This window comes from Staurois parvus, unplaced genomic scaffold (genome assembly GCF_062004578.1).
Source record: "Staurois parvus isolate SC_StPar_1 unplaced genomic scaffold, SC_StPar_1.0 ptg000200l, whole genome shotgun sequence".
NCBI classification, from domain to species: domain Eukaryota; kingdom Metazoa; phylum Chordata; class Amphibia; order Anura; family Ranidae; genus Staurois; species Staurois parvus.
Genome location: NW_028317996.1, coordinates 1,456,750 through 1,479,887, shown reverse-complemented (window position 1 = coordinate 1,479,887; position 23,138 = coordinate 1,456,750). Strand labels below are relative to the sequence as shown.

Sequence of the window (23,138 nt, the reverse complement as noted above, 5' to 3'; positions counted from 1 at the left end):
GTTCTAAAAAAGTGGTGCAGCATACGTCAAATTCATATACTTGCCTAGAACCTATAGAATGCATGAGAGACACTTTTGCAAAATCTGTCTGCACCAGTTTCTCTTTGTATGTCAAAAGAGACTTGATCTTAATTAGTTCTCCTTTCGTAAGTTACAGACTGTTGGTATTTTATTTTTATTTTGCGCATCAATGCACTACAAAGTAAAAGTGACACATTTTAGAACTACCTGAATTTGGTGCAGGAGTTGCTGTTAGAGCCAAAAGTGTCACAAATGCTTCGTGATTTTGGCAAAATACATTAGCAAGAGGGATTATTGCCTACAAAAGTGGCACAGCAGCTTTACTGAATTCTCCACATTATTTTTTTAAGAGGCTCTGTCGTGAGAATTGGAAAGATTGCCATTGCTGAATGTTAAAATATTAGTTCCCTGGCTGTCATGCAACTGCCATTTTCTTAAGGGGGCCAGCAAAAGCAGTCCCCATGCTACCGTCTTGACATTGTCACTTGTAAATCACCTATTTTGTTTATTATATGTGAATCAAGAAGTCCTGAGATGGGAAACTGAGATAGAATTATGTTATTTTTCCACCGTTTTCCACTCCAGTATCACTTCTAACACAATGTAAACCACTGCTTTTGAACTTTAGATATATCAGTCATGTACAGGCAGGGCCGGTGCTATCACTAGGCAAGCTAGGGAGCCAGCAAGAAGGCACTTCTACCTAGGGGTGTAGGCACGGCCTCTGGTTTCCCTACTTTATGCCATGGCCGGATCTAGGGGGGTGCTGGGATGGGCTTTGGTTATGATTTGCTGTAAAGGATAATTTGGAGGGGGTTTGGCTATAGGAGGGATTTGGGTGAATTTGTCCTAGGTGGGGGGATTAAAGGAAGAGGAGTGATACTGGGAGATGGATTGGGGATTTGTGCTAGGAGGGGGATGGGGGGGGGTTTTCTGCTAGGAGAGAGGATTGTGGGGATTTGTGTTAGGAAAGAGGATTGGGGGGGAGTTTGTGTTAGGAGAGAGGATTGTGGGGATTTATGCTACGAGGGGGGATTGGGGGAATTTGTGCTAGGAGAGGGGATTGAGGGAGTTGTACTAGAAGGGATGATTGGAGAGGATTTGTACTAGGAGGGGAGATTGGGGGGGAGTGCTAGCAGAGGAGGGGATTTGGAGGAAATGTGTGCTAGGAGAGGGGGATGGGGGTGGGATTTGTGTTAGGAGGGGGATTGGGTGGGGGATAAATTGTGCTTGGAGGCAGGATTAGGAGCGAATGTGCTAGAAGGGAGGATTTGTTCTAGGATAGGGGTTTTGGGTGGGGAGGATAGATTTGTTCTGAGAAGGGTAATTTGGAGGGGGTTGTGCTAGGAGGTGGGCTTGGGAGGATTTATGCAAAGAGGAGGGATTTGGGGGAGAGGATTTGTGCTAGGGTGGAAAATTTGAGGGGAAAGGAGGATGTGTGCTAGGAGGAGTGAAGTAGAACTATATGCTTAGTTTTTTTTTTTTTTTTTGGGGGGGTGAAAGTAGCTGTTGTTGCCCTGGGCGCAAAAGAGTGTTGCACCGGCCCTGTGTACAGGATGCATATACTGTTTATCCATAGATCAGACTTCATGGCCTATAGTCCCTGTATTAGGGTAATATAAAAGTCCCACCCTTCTATATACTGTTATCGTAAATAAATGCTTTAAAATATTTCTTTGATTATATGAATGTGTTCTGCTTGTTGCAGCAATTCAACGACTGAAGGGACATATGTGAAAAAATGTTGTAAGGGATTCTGCATAGATATCTTGAAGAAACTATCAAATACTGTGAAATTCACATATGACCTTTACCTCGTAACCAATGGGAAGCATGGGAAAAAAATCAATAACGTTTGGAATGGAATGATTGGTGAAGTAAGTTCTGTTAGGTAAAAGAACTCTTTAGTAAGAACTCGTAAATATAAGTCTACAATTTTCCAGTTCTTGTGACATTAACTGACATTTTTTTTCTTTCTGTTTTCTGCATTGTCATTAATGGACCAGGTGGTTTACAAACGAGCGGTTTTGGCAGTGGGTTCACTCACAATCAATGAAGAGCGTTCAGAGGTTGTTGATTTTTCAGTTCCATTTGTCGAAACTGGAATTAGTGTTATGGTATCACGTAGCAATGGCACCGTTTCTCCATCTGCTTTTTTAGGTGAGAAGTACCAAATTGTGTGGTGTTTATTAGGCAAGCTCAAACTAAGCATGTGCAGGTCTTTTTGTCCTGAGGTGTTAAATACCTAATACAGACTTTTAGCATTTTGCCTGCCTTTCCATCATAATGTATCCCATAACTACTTGAAACTAACATAGCTTATGGATCAACCCAACCCCTGTCTAACTATACACTTTAAGGTGATATTAAAGGTTTGTTTATTTAAAAAAAGTCATACTTACCTGCTCTGTGAAATAGTTTTGTACAGAGCAGCCCCAATTCTGTTCTTTTTGGGTCCCCCTCTGGTGCTCCTGGCTCCAACCCCTTGACTAGTGCCCCTAACAGCAAGCCGCTTGTTATAAGGGCACTGGTGTGTGCTTGCTCCTGGGTCCCTCTCTATGCGTCCATAAGACACATAAAGCCATGGCTCAGCCTCCCCCCCTCCTCATTGGCTTACTGGCTGTGATTGAAATCAGTGGGACCTAGTGGTCCCCAAGCCGTGTCTCAGCCAATGATGAGAGAGAGACCCGGGACCACTTTAGAACCGCTTTAAATGTGCTCATTAGCCTACATTTATATAAAAAAAAAAGAAAGAAAGCAAACCTTAGCTTTTGGAAGCCATTATGGAAGATTGGGTTCTTGTCAAGCGTATGTTTTAAATTGGAGCTCATCATAATCCAGAATCATATTGTCTAAATGTGTGGCCTTTAAGTCATTAACCAACTGTCAAACTTTCTCATGCTGCAAATGTTGTCTTTCTCAAAACTCTTAAGTTTATTAAATAAATAAATATATATATATATATATATATATATATATATATATATATATATATACACAGTGGGGATCGAAAGTTTGGGCACCCCAACTAAAAATTTGTATTAATGTGCATAAAGAAGCCAAGAAAAGATGGAAAAATCTCCAAAAGGCATCAAATTACAGATTAGACATTCTTATAATATGTCAACAAAAGTTAGATTTTATTTCCATCATTTACACTTTCAAAATAACAGAAAACAAAAAAATGGCGTCTGCAAAAGTTTGGGCACCCTGCAGAGTTAATATCTTGTACTGCCCCCTTTGGCAAGTATCACAGCTTGTAAACGCTTTTTGTAGCCAGCCAAGAGTCTTTCAATTCTTGTTTGAGGTATCTTTGCCCATTCTTCCTTACAAAAGTCTTCCAGTTCTTTGAGATTTCTGGGCTGTCTGTCATGCACTGCTCTTTTAAGGTCTATCCATAGATTTTCAATTATGTTGAGGTCAGGAAATTGTGAAGGCCATGGCCATGGGTGTGTTTAGGATCATTATGCATTTGTAGAAGCCATCCTCTCTTTAACTTCAGCTTTTTCACAGATGGCATCAAGTTACCATCCAAAATTTGCTGAAATTTTATTGAATCCATTTTTCCTTCTACTCGTGAGACGTTCCCTGTGCCACTGGCTGCAACACAACCCCAAAGCATGATTGATTCAACCCCATGCTTAACAGTTGGACAGAGGTTCTTTTCATTAAATTCTGTGCCCCTTCTTCTCCGAACGTACCTTTGCTCATTCCGGCCAAAAAGTTCAATTTTAACCTCATTGGTCCACAGAACGTGTTTCCAAATTACATCAGGCTTGTCTATATGTTCATTTGCAAAGTTCAAACGATGATTTTTGTGGTGAGGACGTAGAAGACGTTTTCTTCTGATGACTCTTCCATGAAGACCATATTTGTACAAGTATCTCTTTATAGTGGAATAGTGTACCACAACTCCAGTGTCTGCCAGATCTTTCTGGAGGGATCGTGCAGTCAAACGTGGGTTTTGAATTGTTTTTCTCACAATCCTGCGAGCTGTTCTGTCTGATATTTTTCTTGGTCTTCCAGATCTTGCTTTAACTTCCACTGTTCCTGATGACTGCCATTTCTTAATCACATTCCGAACAGAGGATATTGACATCTAAAAATGCTTTGCTATCTTCTTATAGCCTTCTCCAGCTTTGTGAACGTCAACTATTTTCAGTTTCAGTTTTCTAGACAGCTGCTTAGAAGAACCCATGGTGCTGATTGTTGGGGCAAGGTCAGATGAGTCTGGGCATTTAAAACCTTTGAGATTGACATAACCTGGTCTTCCCAGACGATGATTGAGAAAAATCCATGACACTGGCAGGTCTCAGCTTTGCAAAGGGGGCAGTGCATGCTATAAATTCTGCAGGGTGCCCAAACTTTTGCAGACGCCATTTTTTTGTTTTCTGTTATTTTGAAAGTGTAAATGATGGAAATAAAATCTAACTTTTGTTGACATATTATAAGAATGTCTAATCTGTAATTTGATGCCTTTTGGAGATTTTTCCATCTTTCCTTGGCTTCTTTATGCACATTAATACAAATTTTTAGCTGGGGTGCCCAAACTTTCGATCCCCACTGTATATATATATATATATATATATATATATATTGTATTTTATTAGATATATAATATTTTATTAGATATATAGTATTTTATAAAGGTATTCAGTCTAAAATTAATATTACGTTTTATGTTACTATTGGCCTGACAACTCCATTGAACAGAAATGTTAACGTAGTATTAAACCCAAAACCAAACATGTAACGTATTGCTGCTGACCATCCATTAGATGTGGCTGCACTAGTTTTCTTTTTTTAGGATTTTTCCATCTTTTTTTATGAGATGATCCGGCCAGTAACAAATGTCCTAAATTATAGTGCCACCACTCTGGATGAATGAGCACAGTGGCACCTTTGGACAGCAGCTAGCAAATTGAAGCCAAAATCCAGCTTTCACTACAGTTACACAAGTAGTTGCAGCAACATTTTTTTTTCTTTTGTGATAAAAGTTTTACATACATAAAAAAAGCACATCATTGTACGCACCCCTGCTACATCTGCAGAACAGCTTGTTATGTTGAAAAACAACTGACTTACTGGGCAGATCACCAGGTGAAAAAAAGAAAGAAGAAAAGCTTAAATAAAAAACAATGCATCCTTCACATCTAAGATTTGGTAAGCTGCAATATACCAAATGTTTCCTTTTGGGTTTAATACCACTTTATTTATCAGCAAAAGTACATGCAAATTTACTATATATTTAGCAAAGTAAATAAAAATTTTAAAATAGAAATTGGTATAATTGGTGTTAAGCAGTATTTTCATGTGGAGCGAGGTTTATGTTCAGTCTGTTTTCTTGCAGGATTCAGATGTTTTGTTACTCCCTGTTTTGTGATCTTGCACTGCAGTCATATATAAAGCCAACACCACCATTTTGCAATAAATGTTGTCTAATTAAAATGTTATCCCCAATAAATTATCAAAATGTTCCAAAGAATATTTTTTATGTCTTGTAGCATCTATCTTGAGAAATGTAGCTATTTATACTACTTTGCTGACCTCCAGCTAGACAATAACTGAATCGGTAATCATTTGAGTTTAGGAATGAGAATGATGCAGGGAATCATGGCAATTGCCATTCTGTCACTTTCTGTTTACTTTAGTGGTTCACTTTACAGAGAAATTTTCACTCAGTGAATGAGGTGAAGCTATGCTGACTTTAATCATCCAATCATGTGCAAGCAAAACATTTTTGTTTGCATTTTCCTCGCATGTGATTGATCATTCTTTGCAACGTGAATTTTTACTTCATTCACTAATCTAAGTTAAAGTTTAGAGAAAAATATATAAACAGCGCAAAACAATACCTATTAAATATAAAGTAATATTATAGTGTCCAAAAAGAATATTATAAATTAATATATCAATAAATGAAATGTGTCCATAATAACTCAAAAATAAATAAATAAATGTGTCCATAATAACTCAAAAAATATTCTTTATATATTCAAAATCCTTGCTCCCAAACTCCACAGTGGGAGGAGCAAAACGCATTGACGTACTTCCGGTCTGCTGTCCCTACGTCTTGCGCAACTTCCGGTGAGTGGAACGCACGCTGAGCGGTGCGTTCCAAGCGGCCATCTTGGGATCTGTCTGTCCTACATACTGTCATCCTCTGCTATATTGGAGCTGTGAGATTTCTGGAGCTGTCCATGGATGGTGTTTGATTCTTCTTAGCTGTTGGAGGCTATTAAACATGCTTTTATGAATCTTGGATTATGTGAGTGGCCTGGTATTTGTTTATACATGTTCTATGGTCATTAGCAATATTACACTATATGCAATATTTTTCCTTTGGCACAACGGTGGAGCTGGTTTGGAGTGATTAACCAAGGAGGGAGTGGAAGGATCATCATAGCTCTGCATGGTGGAATGGAGGTCTGGAGGCTATAGAGGGGGTATAGGATCCCTGAAAGTCCTAAAAGGCCTACTATTCACCAATATCTGGTGAGTGCGGTTTATGTCGGTTTGCACTGGTGGATGGTGGAAGCATTTATCACAGAAGAATATTTCGTTGTTCAAGCACTGTGGAGTTTCAGAGGAAGGATTTTGAATATATAAAGCATATTGTTTGAGTTATTATGGACACATTTATTTATTTATGTTTGAGTTATTATGGACACATTTCATTTATTGATATATTAATTTATAATATTCCTTTGGACACTATAATACTTTATATTTAATAGGTATTGTTTTGCGCTGTTTATATATTTTTGTCTTTTATTTGGTGTTTTACACTGGTGTACAGCAGCATTTCATACCTGGGTTGGAGATTATTCTGTGGCGCAGGAGTGTATTAATTTAAAGTTAAAGTTTAGTTTTCAATGCAAACATGCGCTAATCCTTTGGTAAATTAACCTAGCTTTGTAAGGCAGGCCACAGATGATGCTATTTTCTTTGCAGGAAATAAAATCACTTGATTCCCCCTGTACTGCTAGGGTGACAGCATGTACACAAATACATAAATAATAATATAAAAAAAATTAAAATGTAAAAAAGTTTTTTAAATAATATTTTTTTATAAACTGATATGGGTTTTTTTTTTACCAAAATGTTTGGTCTTTTTTCAGTTATATAGCAAAAAAAAATAAAAATCCAATATCATAAAGGTGCCGTGCTCCACTCAAAATAACAGCAAACTGAAAACATAAGTGCAAATGATAAATTAATCCAACACATATATGTAAAAATGTCTGTATTAACTGCTTGATTCTCTGCGATCACTGTAGTGCAACATATCAAGTGCTTCTTAATCCACCTCTGGTGTCTGTTATCAATTCAACACCTGTGCACCCCCACCAGTTGTGCTCTCACCTTAAATATATGACCAAACCATTAACCACTTCCCGTCCGGCCGTTGTATATAAACGGCCGGGCGTTGGCAGTGCAGGGTCGGGTGGCCGTTTATAAATGCCCCCTGCTTGTGCTCCCTGGGAGCTTGCAACACCGCGATCCGGTGCCCGCTGTGTCCTCCGGACACAGTGGAACACCGATCGTCTTACGGGACCTCTGTGCGAGGTCCCAATCATGTGATCACTGATTGGCCAATCAGTGATCACATGCAGAGTAGTAAGCAAGATGTCTCTTCTGACATCATTGCTTACTATGTGTGAAATATGTGAATGATCACAGAGGTCACATGGTAAAAGGCTACTCACAACAGCCTTGTACCATTTGACAAGCTGTAACCAATCACAGCTCACACAGTAGTTCTCAATGGCTGCAAGAATGCATCTAGAGAGAAGGAGAAATGATTGCTTTTACAGCCTTTAGGGGTGTAAAACCAATCAGTGTAAAAATAAATAAATAAATCTCCATCACCCCCACAAGTAGTACAGTGTCACCATGGTGACACTGTACTGCTAAGGTGACAGTATGTTGAAAACCCCCCCCCATAAATAATGATATAAAAAAATAAAATAAAAATGTTTAAAAATTATAATTTTTGGTTGTAAACTAATTTGGGTTATTTTTTTTTTACTAAAAAGATAACTGAATAAATTTTGGCCAAGATTTATGATGAAATATTATTTATTTGCAAAATTTTATAAGAAAAACACTTTTTTTTTCAAAATTGTTTGATTTTTCATTTACATAGCAAAAAAAAATAAAAATCCCAGTGGTGAATAAATACTACCAAAATAAAGCTTTATCTGTCTCAAAAAAAATTCTATTAAATTCATATGGGTACAGTGTTGCATGACTGCGCAATTGTCTTTCAAAGTGTGATAGCACTGAAAGCTGAAAACTGGCCTGGGCAGGAAAAGGGTAAAAGTGTCCGGACTGGTTTTTAACCTGCAAAAAAATGTGCATGTATTATTTTTTTCCAAAAGGTGAACTTATTATTATTATACAGTATTTATATAGCGCCAACAGTTGACTCAGCGCTGTTATCCTTTAAGCAGTGCAAAAATTATTTTCAGTTTGTCTGGGCAGCCTGATAAACTTGCACACAGAGAAAAAAAACTGTAAAGTGCCATCACAATTCAACATCATGAAGCAGTCTGCATAACTTGTCTATGTAATGCTCAAGTCCCTCTTGCACATGTGCATTTAGAAATTTTATACAGAAAATAATCTTTTTGTTAGTGAAGCCACAAGTTTGTTTACATCCTGATACTGCCATGCCATAATACTTACATTGGTGGCAGTAAAAAGGGTAAAGAATTAAAGGTTAATGAGCATCTGGCATGTTCACTTGACCTCCGGAAGCTTTTACCACCTTCATGACCAGGTCATTTTTTTGCTATTTAGCACTGTACTACTTTAACTGGAAATTGCACAGTCATGTCACACTGTACCCAAATTAAATGTTTCTATCTTTTTCACACAAATATAGCTTTCTTTTGGTGGTATTTGATCTTCACTGTTTTTTTTTAGTATTATATAAATGTAACACCCTCCAGGTTAGCTAGATGTGTTTTTTTTTTTTTTTTTTTACACAAGAGGCTGAGTCAGCCTGTGGGTGAGGCAGGAGTTCACTTCAGGATAGGCTGAGAGGATCTAACAGGTCAGGGCTTCTGGAGCCTTGCCACCCTTCCAGAAACTTAGAGAACTTTCTGGAAGAGGGGCTGAGGAGGAAAGGAGGTCCAGATCTGCATGTTTGAGGGACCTTGGACAATTCCCAGACAAGAGGCTGGGCATAGTGACTAAGGCAACCCTCAAATGTGGCCGAGCCTGGGGGGAGGTGTGCTGTGTCGGGTGGAAGATGGACTAAGAGGAAAGCTGTAGTGAGGAGCCTGAGAGGGGGCCTCAGAGAGGTGAGCCCACCTGCAGGCAGGATTCTAAAAGGCAGGATCTTCTCTGTCCCATTGTCTCCTTGGGAGGATAGCCTGTGAAGCAAGGAAGGAGTCAGCCCAGCATAAGTCCTGAAAGCAGCCACCAACCCACCAAGAATACAGGGAAAGACAGAGGGAGTACTCCAATGCCCCCCTGGGGCCAGATAAGAAGAGGGGGCGGTCAGGCGTTTTTAATCTACAGCTCTTGGGCCCCCTTGCCCAGGGATACCCTCAGTGCAGATGAGTGAAAAGGATTATTCATCCAGGGTCTGAGGAGGTACACTAGGAAGTGTCTTTTAGCTCTTCAAGGGAAGGGACTGCTGCTATCCACATTTTTGGACATAGTTGCTAAGGAGTTTGTCCTCAAGTTCTGCAGTACCTTGGGCATCCCGTATACCCTTAGACCCTGTTCAAGTTCTTAACCCTTTAATAAAATCACAAACCCAAGCCCAAGGACTGTTCTTTGACTGCAGTGTGCAAGGTGTGGAAAATACATGTTGCCTGGCTGTGCATAACTTAGGGGGACCCAAAACTCCAGCGAATCCTAAGAAGGTAGTGCTATAAAAAAAGAGAAAATTAAAAAAAAAACAACAATATTTTCTTCTTCTGTTATGAAATATTACTGATAGAAAAATTTGAAAAATCAAATTTCTTCATAAATGTAGGCGAAAATGTAATCTATTACTGTTTCTGGTAAAAAATAATCCCAATAAGTGTATATTAATTGGTTCATGTGAAAGTTATAGCATCTACAAACTATGGTATATATACTGGAATTTAGGCAGCCAAGATGCTATACTGGAAATGGTGGTGATCAACAACTTATAGTGGGACAGTGATAGTGTGGTGGACAATCTGGTGCTAACAGACCCTTGCAGGGAGGTACACTAATTGACTGACACTGACATTAATAGTGACACTAGTACAGTGATCAGATATAACACTGTACACTGTCACTGTACTAATGACACTGGCTGGAAAGAGGTTAACATCAAGGGAAAATCAAAAGGTTAACTGTGTGCCTAACAAATGTAATGTGCATAATATGTGCTGCTTTTACTAAAAGATCTGGCTGTTTGTCTCCCAGATTTGCAGGGAGAGGAAACAGCCAGATTGGTGATCTGTGTACATATCCCTGTGAGTTTGTAAACACAGGACTTTGTGCTGTGATGGGATACAGCCGATCAGCAGGTCTCAGCCTGGACCTGCTAACAAAATTGTGCTGTAGCCAGTGACAGCGCAGGTCAGCAGGGGACCCAGAAGAAGCTGGAGCACATACATGTACATGATCCAGCCAGGTTGTGCCACCCACCTGCAGTAAATATACTGTGGGTGGGTGGCAAGCAGTTAAAAACTCCTCCTCCCCTTCCCACACACTTATATGTGCCTTTAGTGTGCTTCCATGTAACTCTGCTCATCTGTCAGAACTCTCAGAAATACCCAATGCTTCTAGGCTTAGAGGAGCATGTGGCCTTTACCCAGGATGCAGTGTTCATGCCTGAGACTCCAATCACAAGGCCTGAAAACTGTCATGTGGGAAGCAAGTAGAATAACATTTGTAAGGAGTTTAGACCCATAGCTGTGATAGAGGAATAGATCATGGCATAGTGTGAAAGGAAGGGAGGGGGAAGGTACATTTTCAAGAGAATTAATAATTGCAACTTGACATTCTCCTTAACACAAGTTAATCAAATTGTATTCTAACAGTTGGAGCCCATCCACATTTCTATGGTTCTGCAGAACACATCTGTGTACATAGCCTACTGGGTTACCATAAGAAGTTCAGAATGATTAAGATCTATGGATGACACAACTACTAAGTTCTTTGTATTTATCTTTTACTTCAGAAAGAAAACTTTCCAAAACTTATAATGAATTGGAACAATTCTATGTGCTCTCCTCAGGTTTTATCAGGAATGACAAAAATACACCTATATGTATAAAGGTGCTAAATACAATGGTATTATATAGTTTTACTCAATTAAAAGCCAGTTTCTCCTATTTCTAATTAATTCAGATGATTGTGAAGCTCCTCTTGTCATAAACAAAGCACATATGTCTTAGCTCTAGGCCTTCTCTATATCTTTAAGTAAAGAATAATTTAGTTTATATCTACAATTTTTTAGCTGTCAGTTTAATAAATTGTTTTTCTTCCCTGTCTCCTATCTTTCTGCAGAACCGTTTAGTGCTTCTGTCTGGGTGATGATGTTTGTGATGCTTCTCTTGGTGTCCGCAATGGCTGTTTTTATATTTGAGTACTTTAGTCCTGTAGGATATAACAGAAACTTGGCACAAGGAAAAGGTAAGATTTAAACTGTCAAAAAATGTATTGAGATGGTTGAATATACTCTTTATCTATTGTTAGGGGGCAGATGGCTTGCACATAAAGTCTGCTAAAAAACTGCACTGCAAAAAACCTGAGAATCCGTAGAAGTGGAATAGTACATTAGCATTGGTTTGAGGTTTTGAGAGAGGTCCCCATTTTGTACACCCATTTGATGCGCAACGATATGACAGCTGTTTATAAATAAATAAACATATATATATATATATATATATATATATATATACACAGACACTGAGCGGTGCTGTATATGTGTCACCTAGGTATCCAACCTTCTCACCCAAATATTGTGAGGACTCCCAGAATTTGTGTTTGATATGGAGAAAGCAAAATTTTTTCTCAGATATTATTAAATTCATGTCTGGTCCTGGAGACTTTGTAGAGCTTTGGGTGCAGGGGCGGACTGACAACTCATGGGGCCCCGGGCAATAGTAGTTCATAGGGCCCCCTGTGTCCCTGCCAACACTCAAACCACACCCACTCAAAGCGCAGTGCCGAATAGCAAAAAATGCCCTGGTGCTATTCCCTATATAACACTGATATCTGAATACTGAGTGATATATACTGTATATGGAAAGACACTCAGTGTACAGATATCATTGTTATATATAGGGAATAGCAGTCAGTGTACACATATCAGTGTTACATATAGGGAATAGCAGTCAATGTACAGATATCAGTGTTATATAACACTGATATCTGTATACTGACTATTATTCCCTATATATAACACTGATGTCTGTATACTGCGTGCTATTCCCTATATAAAACACTGATATCTGAACACTGAATGACACTCAATGTACAGATGTCAGTGATATGTATATAGGGAAATGCACTTAGTGTTCAGATATTAGTATTATATATAGGGAATGACACTAAGTGTACAGATATCAGTGTTATATAACACCGATAGCTGTACACTTAGTGTTATTTCCTAAATATAACACTGATATCTGTACACTGAGTGCTATTCCCTATATATAAAACTGACATCTGTACTCACTCAGTGTACAGGTAGAAGTGTGAAATCTTGGACCATACCCAGTGCCGCCTTTAATATTGATTGGACCCTGGGCAAAAGTTTCTTGGGCCCCCCTCCGCCATTCAATTTCGTTCTCCACCCCAACATCCCAAAAAACAAACAAATCCATAGACTTATCTCAAAAAACTTTATAACATAAACATAAAAAACTGGTCCACACTCACTGATTGGTCGAGGGTCACTGATTGGTTGATAGAGGTTACTGCACATCATTTCCGCTCACTGATTGGTTACTATAGGTGTGCGTAATTACCATTTACTAATTGGTTGCTACAGACTACTGTGCGTCATTACCACTGGTCTCTCTAATTGGTCCTTTCTGCAGCCAGGAGGTGAGGGGGAAGACAGAGAGGGTGGCAAGCTAGGGTTATTACTTGTAGCAGGGGCTTTTTTTCTCACAACAGGTGCAGGAACTCCCCCTCTCTGGCCAACTCCTTACCCCCAACCTTGGCATTCCTTGTGGAGAGATCTAGAGTAGTGCCAAAAAAATGTGTGCATTGCACAAGAGGTACAGAGTACCACACTTAGTATTGCATAACACATTGGGCTCAGAAGTGTGTACTGTGCAATGCTGAGGTGTTTTTATCACACAAGGCACAGAATAAAATCAGCACAAGGGGCAGTACTCACATTTCCCCTCCCAAACTAACCATCTATTGCTCACCTCTGCACACCTCTTTGCTTACCTTTGCACCCCTGTCCACAGATCACCCTTTCTTGCCCTGTCCACAGTTCACCTCTTTGACAATTCAGAGCTCAATTCTGCACCCCTGTCCACAGTTCACCTTAGCACCCCTCATCCACAACTCACCTTTGTACCTCCTGTGAACAACTCAGCTCTTCCCCCCCATCTCCAGCCTACACAACCTGCCCTGCTCCCTACACAACTCTCACCTCTTTTTATAAATTCACCCCCCTCCTCCATTTTAGTGCTCTCACCTCTTCACAAATCACCCCCCTTTCATTTCCCCCCTCCCCTTCAGTGCTTTCACCTCTTCACAAATCCCCCCTCCCCTTCAGTGCTCTCACCTCTTCGCAAATCCCCCTCATTCAGTGCTCTCACCTCTTCAAAAATCCCCCCCTTCAGTGGCCCCCTCTCCTTCAGTGCTCCCTCTCCTTTTCACAACCCCCCTTCCCTGAGGGCACCTCTGTACTAGACCACCAACCTCACTACAAGCTCGCTCTCTGCACAAACGACCCCCCCACCACCCTTTCTCTCCACAGTTCCCTCTCACCTGTTTACAGAAGCTTCACAGCAGTGCAGGAGGCACCGATCTGTAAGGTGCGCTGGGCACTTTTCCCAACACAGTATAGGCTCCCCCTGTCAGTCTTGTAGCACACAGTTAGAACACTTCACTCGACTGTGTGCTGCTCAAGTCTGACCGGCTGGGGAACATAGAGAGCCGCTAAGGTCCTGGCAAAGGGAGAAGCAGCAGGCTCTAGCACATGCAGCCCACAGCTGTACCTGTGTTAACTGGCTGGGGAAGGGGAAAATCTTGGCTGCACTGGCTATAACGGGAAAACTATTTGTGGCCAGTGCGGGCTCAAGGGAAATCAGGGTTATTAGATATAGGGTCAGGACAGGAACAAGCACCTGGCATAGACACTGAGCAGGATAGAACACAGCCTGACTAGCTTCAGTGCTGACCTGGGTTTGGGAATACACACTGACCTGCTGCACACAGGGCAGATTGCCAGCTCAGCGACGACTCTGCTCTGCAGTTCAGCACCCATGGCCTCTGCTGAATCCCCAAGGAGGAGAGGTGGCTGAAGCACCTGCAGCTGCCCCATCCACCATCACTCTCTGATCCTGGCCAGCATTAATTCTTTCCGATTGCTGCATGAACCGCAGGCATGGATGCCATGGCTCACTGCCCCATCAGGGCTTGCCAAAATCTCCTTTCTGAATTAAGCTGAGGGCACACCCAGGGGATGGACTGAACCTCTCATGAGGTCCTCTACTGACCCTGGACCCTCGGGCAGTGCCCAAGGGCCCAAATGGTTAGTTTGGGTGGGATTAGGCCTCCAATCACAGGGGCACATTTAACCTGGTAACTAGAGATGTGCTTAAGGTTCGGTCTTAACACAAGTTCTGACTGAGCCCTGGCTGTTCAGGTCTTCAGTGGAATATCCGAATATTTTCCAGTATGGCAGGAGTCGAACATTATGTATAATGGCGGTATTACTACTGCTTGACAGCTTCTCTCTGTCAGTGGTTAAGTATGCTAGCGGGTGCAGGTACTGCTGAGTCCTTAACAACCAGTTACCAGCCCCATTCAGTTACATGGCCAAAAATCCCCAGCCATGTATCAGACCCTTATATAAGGTGAAGCTTTTGGTATATAGATTAACCACATCCTGACCGCCCTATAACAGATATACTGCTACAGGGTGGCAGGGGTGTGCAAAATCACGTATATATATGTGCTTTTGTTTTTCCAGGTAGGGGCCCATTCACGGCCGTGGCTGTCAATCACCGGGTTCAGGTCAGTGATTCCCCGCCAGCGCCCAGTGATTACCGATGGGGAGGAGGACTGCTTTGTTTACTAACATTCCTCCTACCTGTCGGCTCAGCACACTGCTCTGGATGTCTGTGCACAGCATAGCCATCCAGAGCTGTGTGCTTACAGTGATGCACCAACACACTGCTCCCCAGTAAAACACTCCCAGCACACAGTTAACCCTTTGATCACACCTCATGTTAACCCCTTCCTGCCCAGTACCATTAGTACAGTGTCAATGCTTTTTTTTTTTAGCACTGATCACTGTATTGGTTTCACTGGGGATGTCAGTGACACCAAGGCAGTTCCCCACAGTGTCAGAATGCCCATCACAGTCCCTCAGTCCCGCTATAAGTCGCTGATTGCCGCCATTACTAGCAAAGACATGTAGAAGAATACATTTTGGCATAAATTTATGATGAAATTTGTTTTTTGTATTTTTTTCCTGGACATGTTTAATAGCAAAAAGTCCAAAATATTGTTTTTTTTTCTCTAAATTGTCGGTCTTTTTTTTTATAGCGCAAAAAATAAAAAATACACAGGCTATCAAATACCACCAAAAGAAAGCTCAATTCGTAGGAAAAAATGGATGTAAATTTAATTTGGGTGCAGAGTTGCATGACCTCCCAATTGTCAGTTAAAGTAACACAGTGCCATAACGCAAAAAATGACCTGGTCAGGAAGGGGGGTAAATCCTCAGGAGGGCAGGCGGTTAATGGAATACCTGGCTCTTTTGTTTACAAACAGTTCAAAGCTGCTGGCAGCTGTCATTTTGCCTAGCAATGTAAACATTCCTTTTTCTTTTTCAATGTCACTTTTGCTACAGGGGGGCATACACTGCACACATGTGCCACTTCACAGGCAGGGTCAGGGCATGTCCCTATTGTAATCTAGTTTTTTTTGAGGTTATTAAGGATGTCTAGCTATTTGTGAGGAAGCTCACATTAAATAAGGAACAAATAGAAGGAGGTCCAAACAATCTGATGTCTGCTCAAAAGAAGGCCCTTGAAGGATAAGTTCACCTTTTGGACAAAAATTAAAAATGCACATTTTTGCAGATAAAAAAAAGTGCATTTATTATTTTGTCCAAAGGAGCCTGTAAAGCATTGCATCAATGATCAATAGATCGCTGATACCATGCAGGTCTGTCAGAATATCTTCTTCCCGTACGGGATGTACGGTCTGAAAATATTCTGACAGGAAACTTCAATCAACTACCATGGCACTCCACAGTGCCGTGGTAGTTCATTGAAAACTACAAGTCGGCCAAGGCTGCCAGGACTTGTAGGCACTCATTTACAGACCTCTGAATGAGTAACGCGGCTATGTGGGCAGAGCCCCACACAGCCACACTGTTTTCAAATCTGATAGATAGTATGGGGAGACTTCTCCCTGTACTATCTGTCGATGTTGGGGGGCAGCGGGCGCGGCTGCGGCTGCAGCTGCAGCTATGGGAACATGTTACATGTTCCACCCTAAAAACGAGTGGAACATGTTCCAAAGGAGAACTTATCCTTTAAAGATTTAAAATACAATCAGCAAAGCATTATCAAACCATCTGATAAAGGAGGGGAACATGGTAGTGATGGGTCATCAGGGTTATCAATGCATGTGCCTCAAGATAATATATAGTAATGATTGGTATAGGCCGATAGATGCATTATTGTTGACACAATATATCAGCAAGAATTTTATGACATTATTAGAGAGCCTACCATCAAGGTATCCTCCCTCCCCTCCTCTATACAGGACACTCGTGACATGTTAAGAACTGTAGAGGGCATTCATGTACCACTAGATACATGGCTTGTCACTGTAGATTGTGAAAGCTTTATATAGCTCCACACCCCACTATAATGGCAATGCCATAGTACACAAGAGAAAGCTCCCATACACTATATAATCTCTTTATTTTGCAACTGTTATGGTATATTCTTACTATAATTTTTTTTTCTTTAATGAGTTTCCTTTTCTCCAGGTGGTGGCAATGGGCATGTGGTGTATCCGTTCTCATGCCAATGTGTATCTGTGAGATGGGAAAGGAAGTCTTCTCTTGGGATCAGTCCTCATCAATGTACATGTGCAACATACTTGAGTGGCACAGGCACATTGATGGTATACTGTAGGTCTGTTCTGAACTGGTACCAGACTGGAATTGGATAGTTTTATGTTTTACATCTCCAAAAACAGTTACAATCTTAATTTCCTGAAGGAGTGTGACCTAAAAAGAGTCACTTTCCTGGTTACTTAGCTGCCTGGGATCAGGGCACCTTGATGTCCGACCTTTATAGAAAGCTGACAGCTGCAAATCTATATTACATGGAACTAGTGCCCATCCTGGCCCTTTAAAAAGGACTATTCCTTGTGGCCAATATTAGCATTTGAGATGCAATTGTACCCAAGAGGAAGACTTTTTGAATCAAGCTAACCTAATACGTGATCACTTCCTACAAAGAGACAATGTAAAAAATGTACTGAAAAAAAGCATTTAAAGAAGCATTTTTGAAATCACAAAACCCCCTGTTTAGTGAGACAATAAAAAAAATATCAGGGTAATTCTATGATACTCAAAGCCACATGCTCAATTGCATACTATCTTACAAAACCACTGGCATCTCCTCACAGATGATCCCATAGTTGCTAGACATGTAGAACCCAAACTAGAAATGACTTTCAGATGAGCCAGATCCCTCTGAGATCAGCTCACTGAAAGTCACTAAACAGAGCACAGTTTGGGACCTGAGGAGATACATAGGACAGGTACTTACACCTGTAGTTCTTGTACATATTGCCAATGGATACAAAAAAGTGAACGTATATTTATCCCCTATGGCCAGAGAAAGTTCCCCCACCATTATATAGATTGTCAAAGGGTTGTGGTAGTCTATCTTAAGAACGCAAACTAGAAATTACTTTCTGATGAGCTAGATCCCTCAGAGATCAGCTCACTCAAAGCCACTAAACAGAGCACAGTTTGGGACCTGAAGAGATACATAGGACAGGTACTTACACTTGTAGTTCTTGTACATATTTCCAATGGATACCAAAAAGTGAATTTACATTTATCCCCTACTGCCAGAGAATGTTCCCCCATCATATATAGATTGTCAAAGGGTTGCGGTAGTCTATCTTAAGATTTGTGAGTGGATATCATTTTACAGAGGTAACACCAAGTGTCCTTTTTGGAGGGTATTCTACAATCATGTATACCTTATTGGAAAAATACCATCCCCTGTCAGCAGGCAGGTGGGTTGGAATAAAAAGTGCAAATTAACACTGAATGGACAGCTGCTGGAGAGATAAACCTCAGCGGCTTCCTCTCCGGTAGCTGTCTGTTCCAATTGCGCAATTCACCACATCACATAGATAACTTTTTTCACTGAACGTTATTTGAAGTGTACAATTACACTTTATTCATGTCACTGTGCAGTGCCATATAATCTCGTACAGTGCAGCAAGTCTGTACTTTACCGCAGCTCATTGCGGATCAGCTCCGGGCTGCATTGCCATGTGAATGAGACACACAGAAAACAATTGTTCAGCATTTAAAATGCAGTAAAATGCCAGCCATTGCACATAGTGTGAATGCAGGGTAAATACAAGCATGTTTTCATGTTTATTTCTCCTACTGTCAAAAAAATTAAACAATGAGAATTCCCAAAATATACAAAAAATTCTCAGAACATAAAAAGAAAACATAAAGACCATTACCTTGGAAACACCTTAAGCCACCATAATTCTGCATACCTCAATTTGACTTATTCCCCTTTATATTTGAATTTAATCTAACCTGGCTTAAAACCTAAGTACAAACAGTGCAAAGGCCTTATGATACATTCCCCTATGGTGCCCCTGTCATCCTATGCCAGACTGTTTTTTCTTGTTCAAAATGAGGCAACTATCAACAAGAGAGCAATCTCATTCTATTAGGAAGTTCAAAATCTCCAGTATAATTGAGCTTGTCATGTTGTATAGGAAACTGTTCTCTTGGCCATCCCAGCTATTGTAATTGAATCATTAAAACAAAATATGTTGTAACCATATTATGAAGCTTGGCGGGTTAGGCTATAATTGGTGGAGGCTATAATGGGTGGCAACTATATAAACATGCAATATTTGTACCACAGGTATTATGGAAAAGAGTATAATCCAAACTGGCCATTTCTTTTTTACTGTAAAGTATACTAAAAAGAGAAATACTAAAAGTATTTTTAAACATAGGATGAGTAGAATTTATTGTATAGAATACAGATTCTTCAACCAGTACAGTAAAGCAACAAATATCTTTTTTGTGGTAGAAAACAAAACAAATCATATTTTTTAGTATACTTTATTACTTAAAACAGAAGAATACTAGACATTATCCAATCACAAAAGCAAAAATCAGTAGCATATACAATATATAAGTCAATATCAATCACTTGCCAAGTATCACTATAACTAGAAAGCTATAGTTTATTACATATAATGTACCCAAAAAGCAGGCTGAACAATTAATGCATAAAACAGATAAATCAATATACAGGATTGCCTCTTTGCCTCCATTGGCTTTCAAGGTAACATTTAATTATGTTTTAGTTGGCATGTGGCTTAATTTCTTAAAGTCTAATGTCTAGTGCTTTTTTGGTCCATATTCTCTTCAATGTTGGTGTGTTTTTGTGTCTGTTTATTATAAGATATTCATAGGCAATATATATTGAAGTTTAAGTGAAAGCTCACATCTTCATCTATGGGATCTGCAGGTTTTCAATGAGCTGGTATATGGATTTCCCCACTAGTATAGCTAATATATTATTATCTAGCTAAATATTATGTAACTAGCTAAATATTATGTATTTTGTCATCAACCCATCCACCCCCATTTTAGAAAACAAACTGTATGCTATGTCTTTAAATCACTTCACTATATACATTTTCAGATACAGGAGGGTGCATTAACATAACCTTTAGTGAACAGAAACCAAAGAAAAACATAATCACAAACTTGGCAGAATTAAGTCAGCATATATTCCACTCCAGCAGTGGGATGGCATCCTGTAGCTCAGTTGATCTCCTAATATTCTAAACAAATGTGTGTCAGGGGAGCACCACCCTTCCTCAGAGGTGAGAGGTCCTTGTCCTCATCAACATGAGGACATTGGTCTTTACCAGGGGGATCCAATCCTAGCAAGGTAGCCCTCTATGTGTAGGGCATGTGGCCTGGCATGGTTTGGGGGATGCACACTCCTTTCCACCCTTTTGTGACCAGCTAGGCTTCATGCTCAGATAAGGACAGGTAAGTAAGGGGAACTTACTTTTTTCCTAAATGTTTTGCTCCCTTTAAAATTCACACCAGACCTAACTAGGGGAAACCCAAAGTCATTTTTTGAACAATCTTTGCCCCTTTGCTTGGTTGGGAATTCTGGACCCTTTATGTGATTGGGTCCATCACCTGCACTCTCCGGTGTCCTTAACAACCATTAACAGTAAGAGGCTGTCATTTATAATAGTAGAAATAATACTGCTATTTTAAATGTCGTTCAGTTCCCACAAAATGAGTAAATGTTCAGGCAGTCATCTAAACACCTGAATAGCCAAAGTTTGGTCTAAACATGTGTTACCTTGAGTTTATCCCTAATAAAATCCCTAGCCTTGATCTATTCTGTCATGAAAACAAGTCAAAGGGAGTCATCTATGTGTAGCGCTACCTTCATGAGGGCCATTGTAAAATGACAGTCCCATTAGGTTGCCCTGACCTTGAAAGCCTTCTGACACCTCTGACATCCTGGGTTCAGACATACTGCACAAGTAGTCACGATTTCAAAGACACCAAATTGCAGTAAACAACTGAGCCGATATTTAATATATGCTATACACAAATTTTAAATAGAGTTCCCCTTTAATAAATGCACCAATGTGAGGCACAGAGTCCTTGGTTCGAAGAGCAATGAAAGGGAGTCTTGAAGGAACGAGTGTCCTGAATATCTTACTAGTGCAGTAGAGCCCAAAGAGATTGCTGTGCAATGGTGACCAGCAATCCATGATTATGTAGGTGAATGGCTCCAAGTAAAGGTGACAGATTTAAAATAAGACGTATAGTGAAGGTGTCTGCATGCAGTGTCCCTAGTGAAAAGTGTCCACAGTGTGAGCTGCAGCCTGCTCACCAATCCTGATAACACTGCGGCTCAAGGGATTCAGGATGTCCTGGAAGGGCTTCCACAGCATCTGCAACCAGCTTAAGAGTGTCAGGCCTAGCCCCATGCAACACTGGGTCTGTGGCAGTGATGCTGCTAACCAACTCTGGACAGTCACTGTCTGGACCACGTGGCCTACTAAACTCTCACAAGCAGCCAGGTCTCTCCTCTCAGCTTCAGCCCATGGTCCCAAGAGAGAGCACTTCCTCCGGGGTCTGATTTATACAGTATATCCTCTCCCAGCCAGCTGGAACTTGTTAGTTCATAACAGTATGGGTCCCTCTGCAAATCTACCCTTCTGAATCACATCCCACAATCCTTGGCTCTTTTGTTCGGCCCTTCTTTCTCTCTCTGTGCCTCTGAACAATATTTCACTCACAGTTAAACACAAGAGGGAGCACTAGCTCATTATAGTTATTCTTATGAATGTCTTGCGATGGCACAGGTAAGTTAGCCAGCACTGGGCTACATACAGTATGCACATACACAAGAACTGCTGTGCAGAAAAATGTCTGCAGGTTGTCAGGAGTCAGCACAGGAGATGACCAGATATATACAGCCACACATAGAAACTGGGACCAGGCCATATGCATATATCTTTAACCACCTTCCGCCCGCCCTATAGTACAATGACGGGAGCAAGGTGGTTCTCTCGTTCTGATAGGACGTCATATGACGTCCTTCCATTCTCACCTCGTATGCGCGGCTCAGGGAGCGTGCAGTGCAGCGATCACCGGTGCGCTGTGTCCCTCGGACACAGCGGATCACCGATCTACAGAAAGAGCCGAAGATGTTGGATCGGTCATGTGATCAGCTGTGTCCAATCACAGCTGATCACATGTAAACACCAAAATGCCGGTTATCGGCATTTCTCTCCTCTCGAGCTGTCACCTCGAGAGGAGAGGAGAGCCGGTAATCGGCTTTCCGCGGAGGGGACATGTACACTGATCGTCAGTGTGCCCTGATGATCAGTGTGCCCTGATGATCAGTGTGGCCCCAGAAGTGTCACATGCTAGTGCCCATCAGTGCCACATCAATACCACATATCAGTGCATACCAGAGCACATCAATAGCACATATCAGTGCCCATCTGAGCTGCCTTTCAATGTCACCCATCAGTGCCAGTCAGTGCCACCTATCAATGACAATCAGTGCCACCTATCAGTGCTGCCAGTCAGTGCCGCCTATCAGTGCCAGTCAGTGCCGCCTAACAGTGCCAGTCAGTGCCGCCTATCAGTGCCAGCCAGTGCCGCCGATCAGTGCCATATATCAGTGTCATCTATCAGTGCTGCCTTTCAGTGCCCATCAGTGATGCCTGTCAATGCCCATCAGTGCAACCTACCAGTGCCTCCTCATCAGTGCCCATCAGTGCCACCTATCAGTGTCCATTAGTGCAGCCTATCAGTGCTCATCACTGCAGTCTCATTAGCGCACATCAGTGAAGGAGAAAAATCACTTATTTACAAAATTGTATAACAAAAACTAAGAAAAAACATTTTTTTTTCAAAATTTACAGTGGTTTTTGGTTTAAGAAAAAATAAAAATCCCAGAGGTGATTAAATACCACCAACATAAAGCTCTATCTGTCTAAAAAAAATGATAAAAATTTCATATAGGTACAGTGTTGCATGACCGCGCAATTGTCATTCAAAGTGTGACAGCGCTGAAAGCTGGAAATTGGCCTGGGCAGGAAGGGGGTATGAGTGCCCTGTAGGCTAGCGGGTT

General features: G+C 40.9%; 1 protein-coding gene across 2 annotated transcripts in view; it reads left to right on the top strand.

Annotated features, from left to right (window-relative positions):
• GRIN2A (glutamate ionotropic receptor NMDA type subunit 2A) overlaps positions 1–23,138 on the top strand; it is a 933,223-nt gene that overhangs the window by 786,274 nt on the left and 123,811 nt on the right. For both annotated transcript variants that reach the window (XM_089678228.1, XM_089678229.1), the window contains exons 7-9: positions 1,730–1,898; positions 2,028–2,181; positions 11,527–11,652. In XM_089678228.1, the coding sequence (XP_089534354.1) occupies positions 1,730–1,898; positions 2,028–2,181; positions 11,527–11,652 (449 nt within the window). The remainder of the gene's footprint in view (positions 1–1,729; positions 1,899–2,027; positions 2,182–11,526; positions 11,653–23,138) is intronic.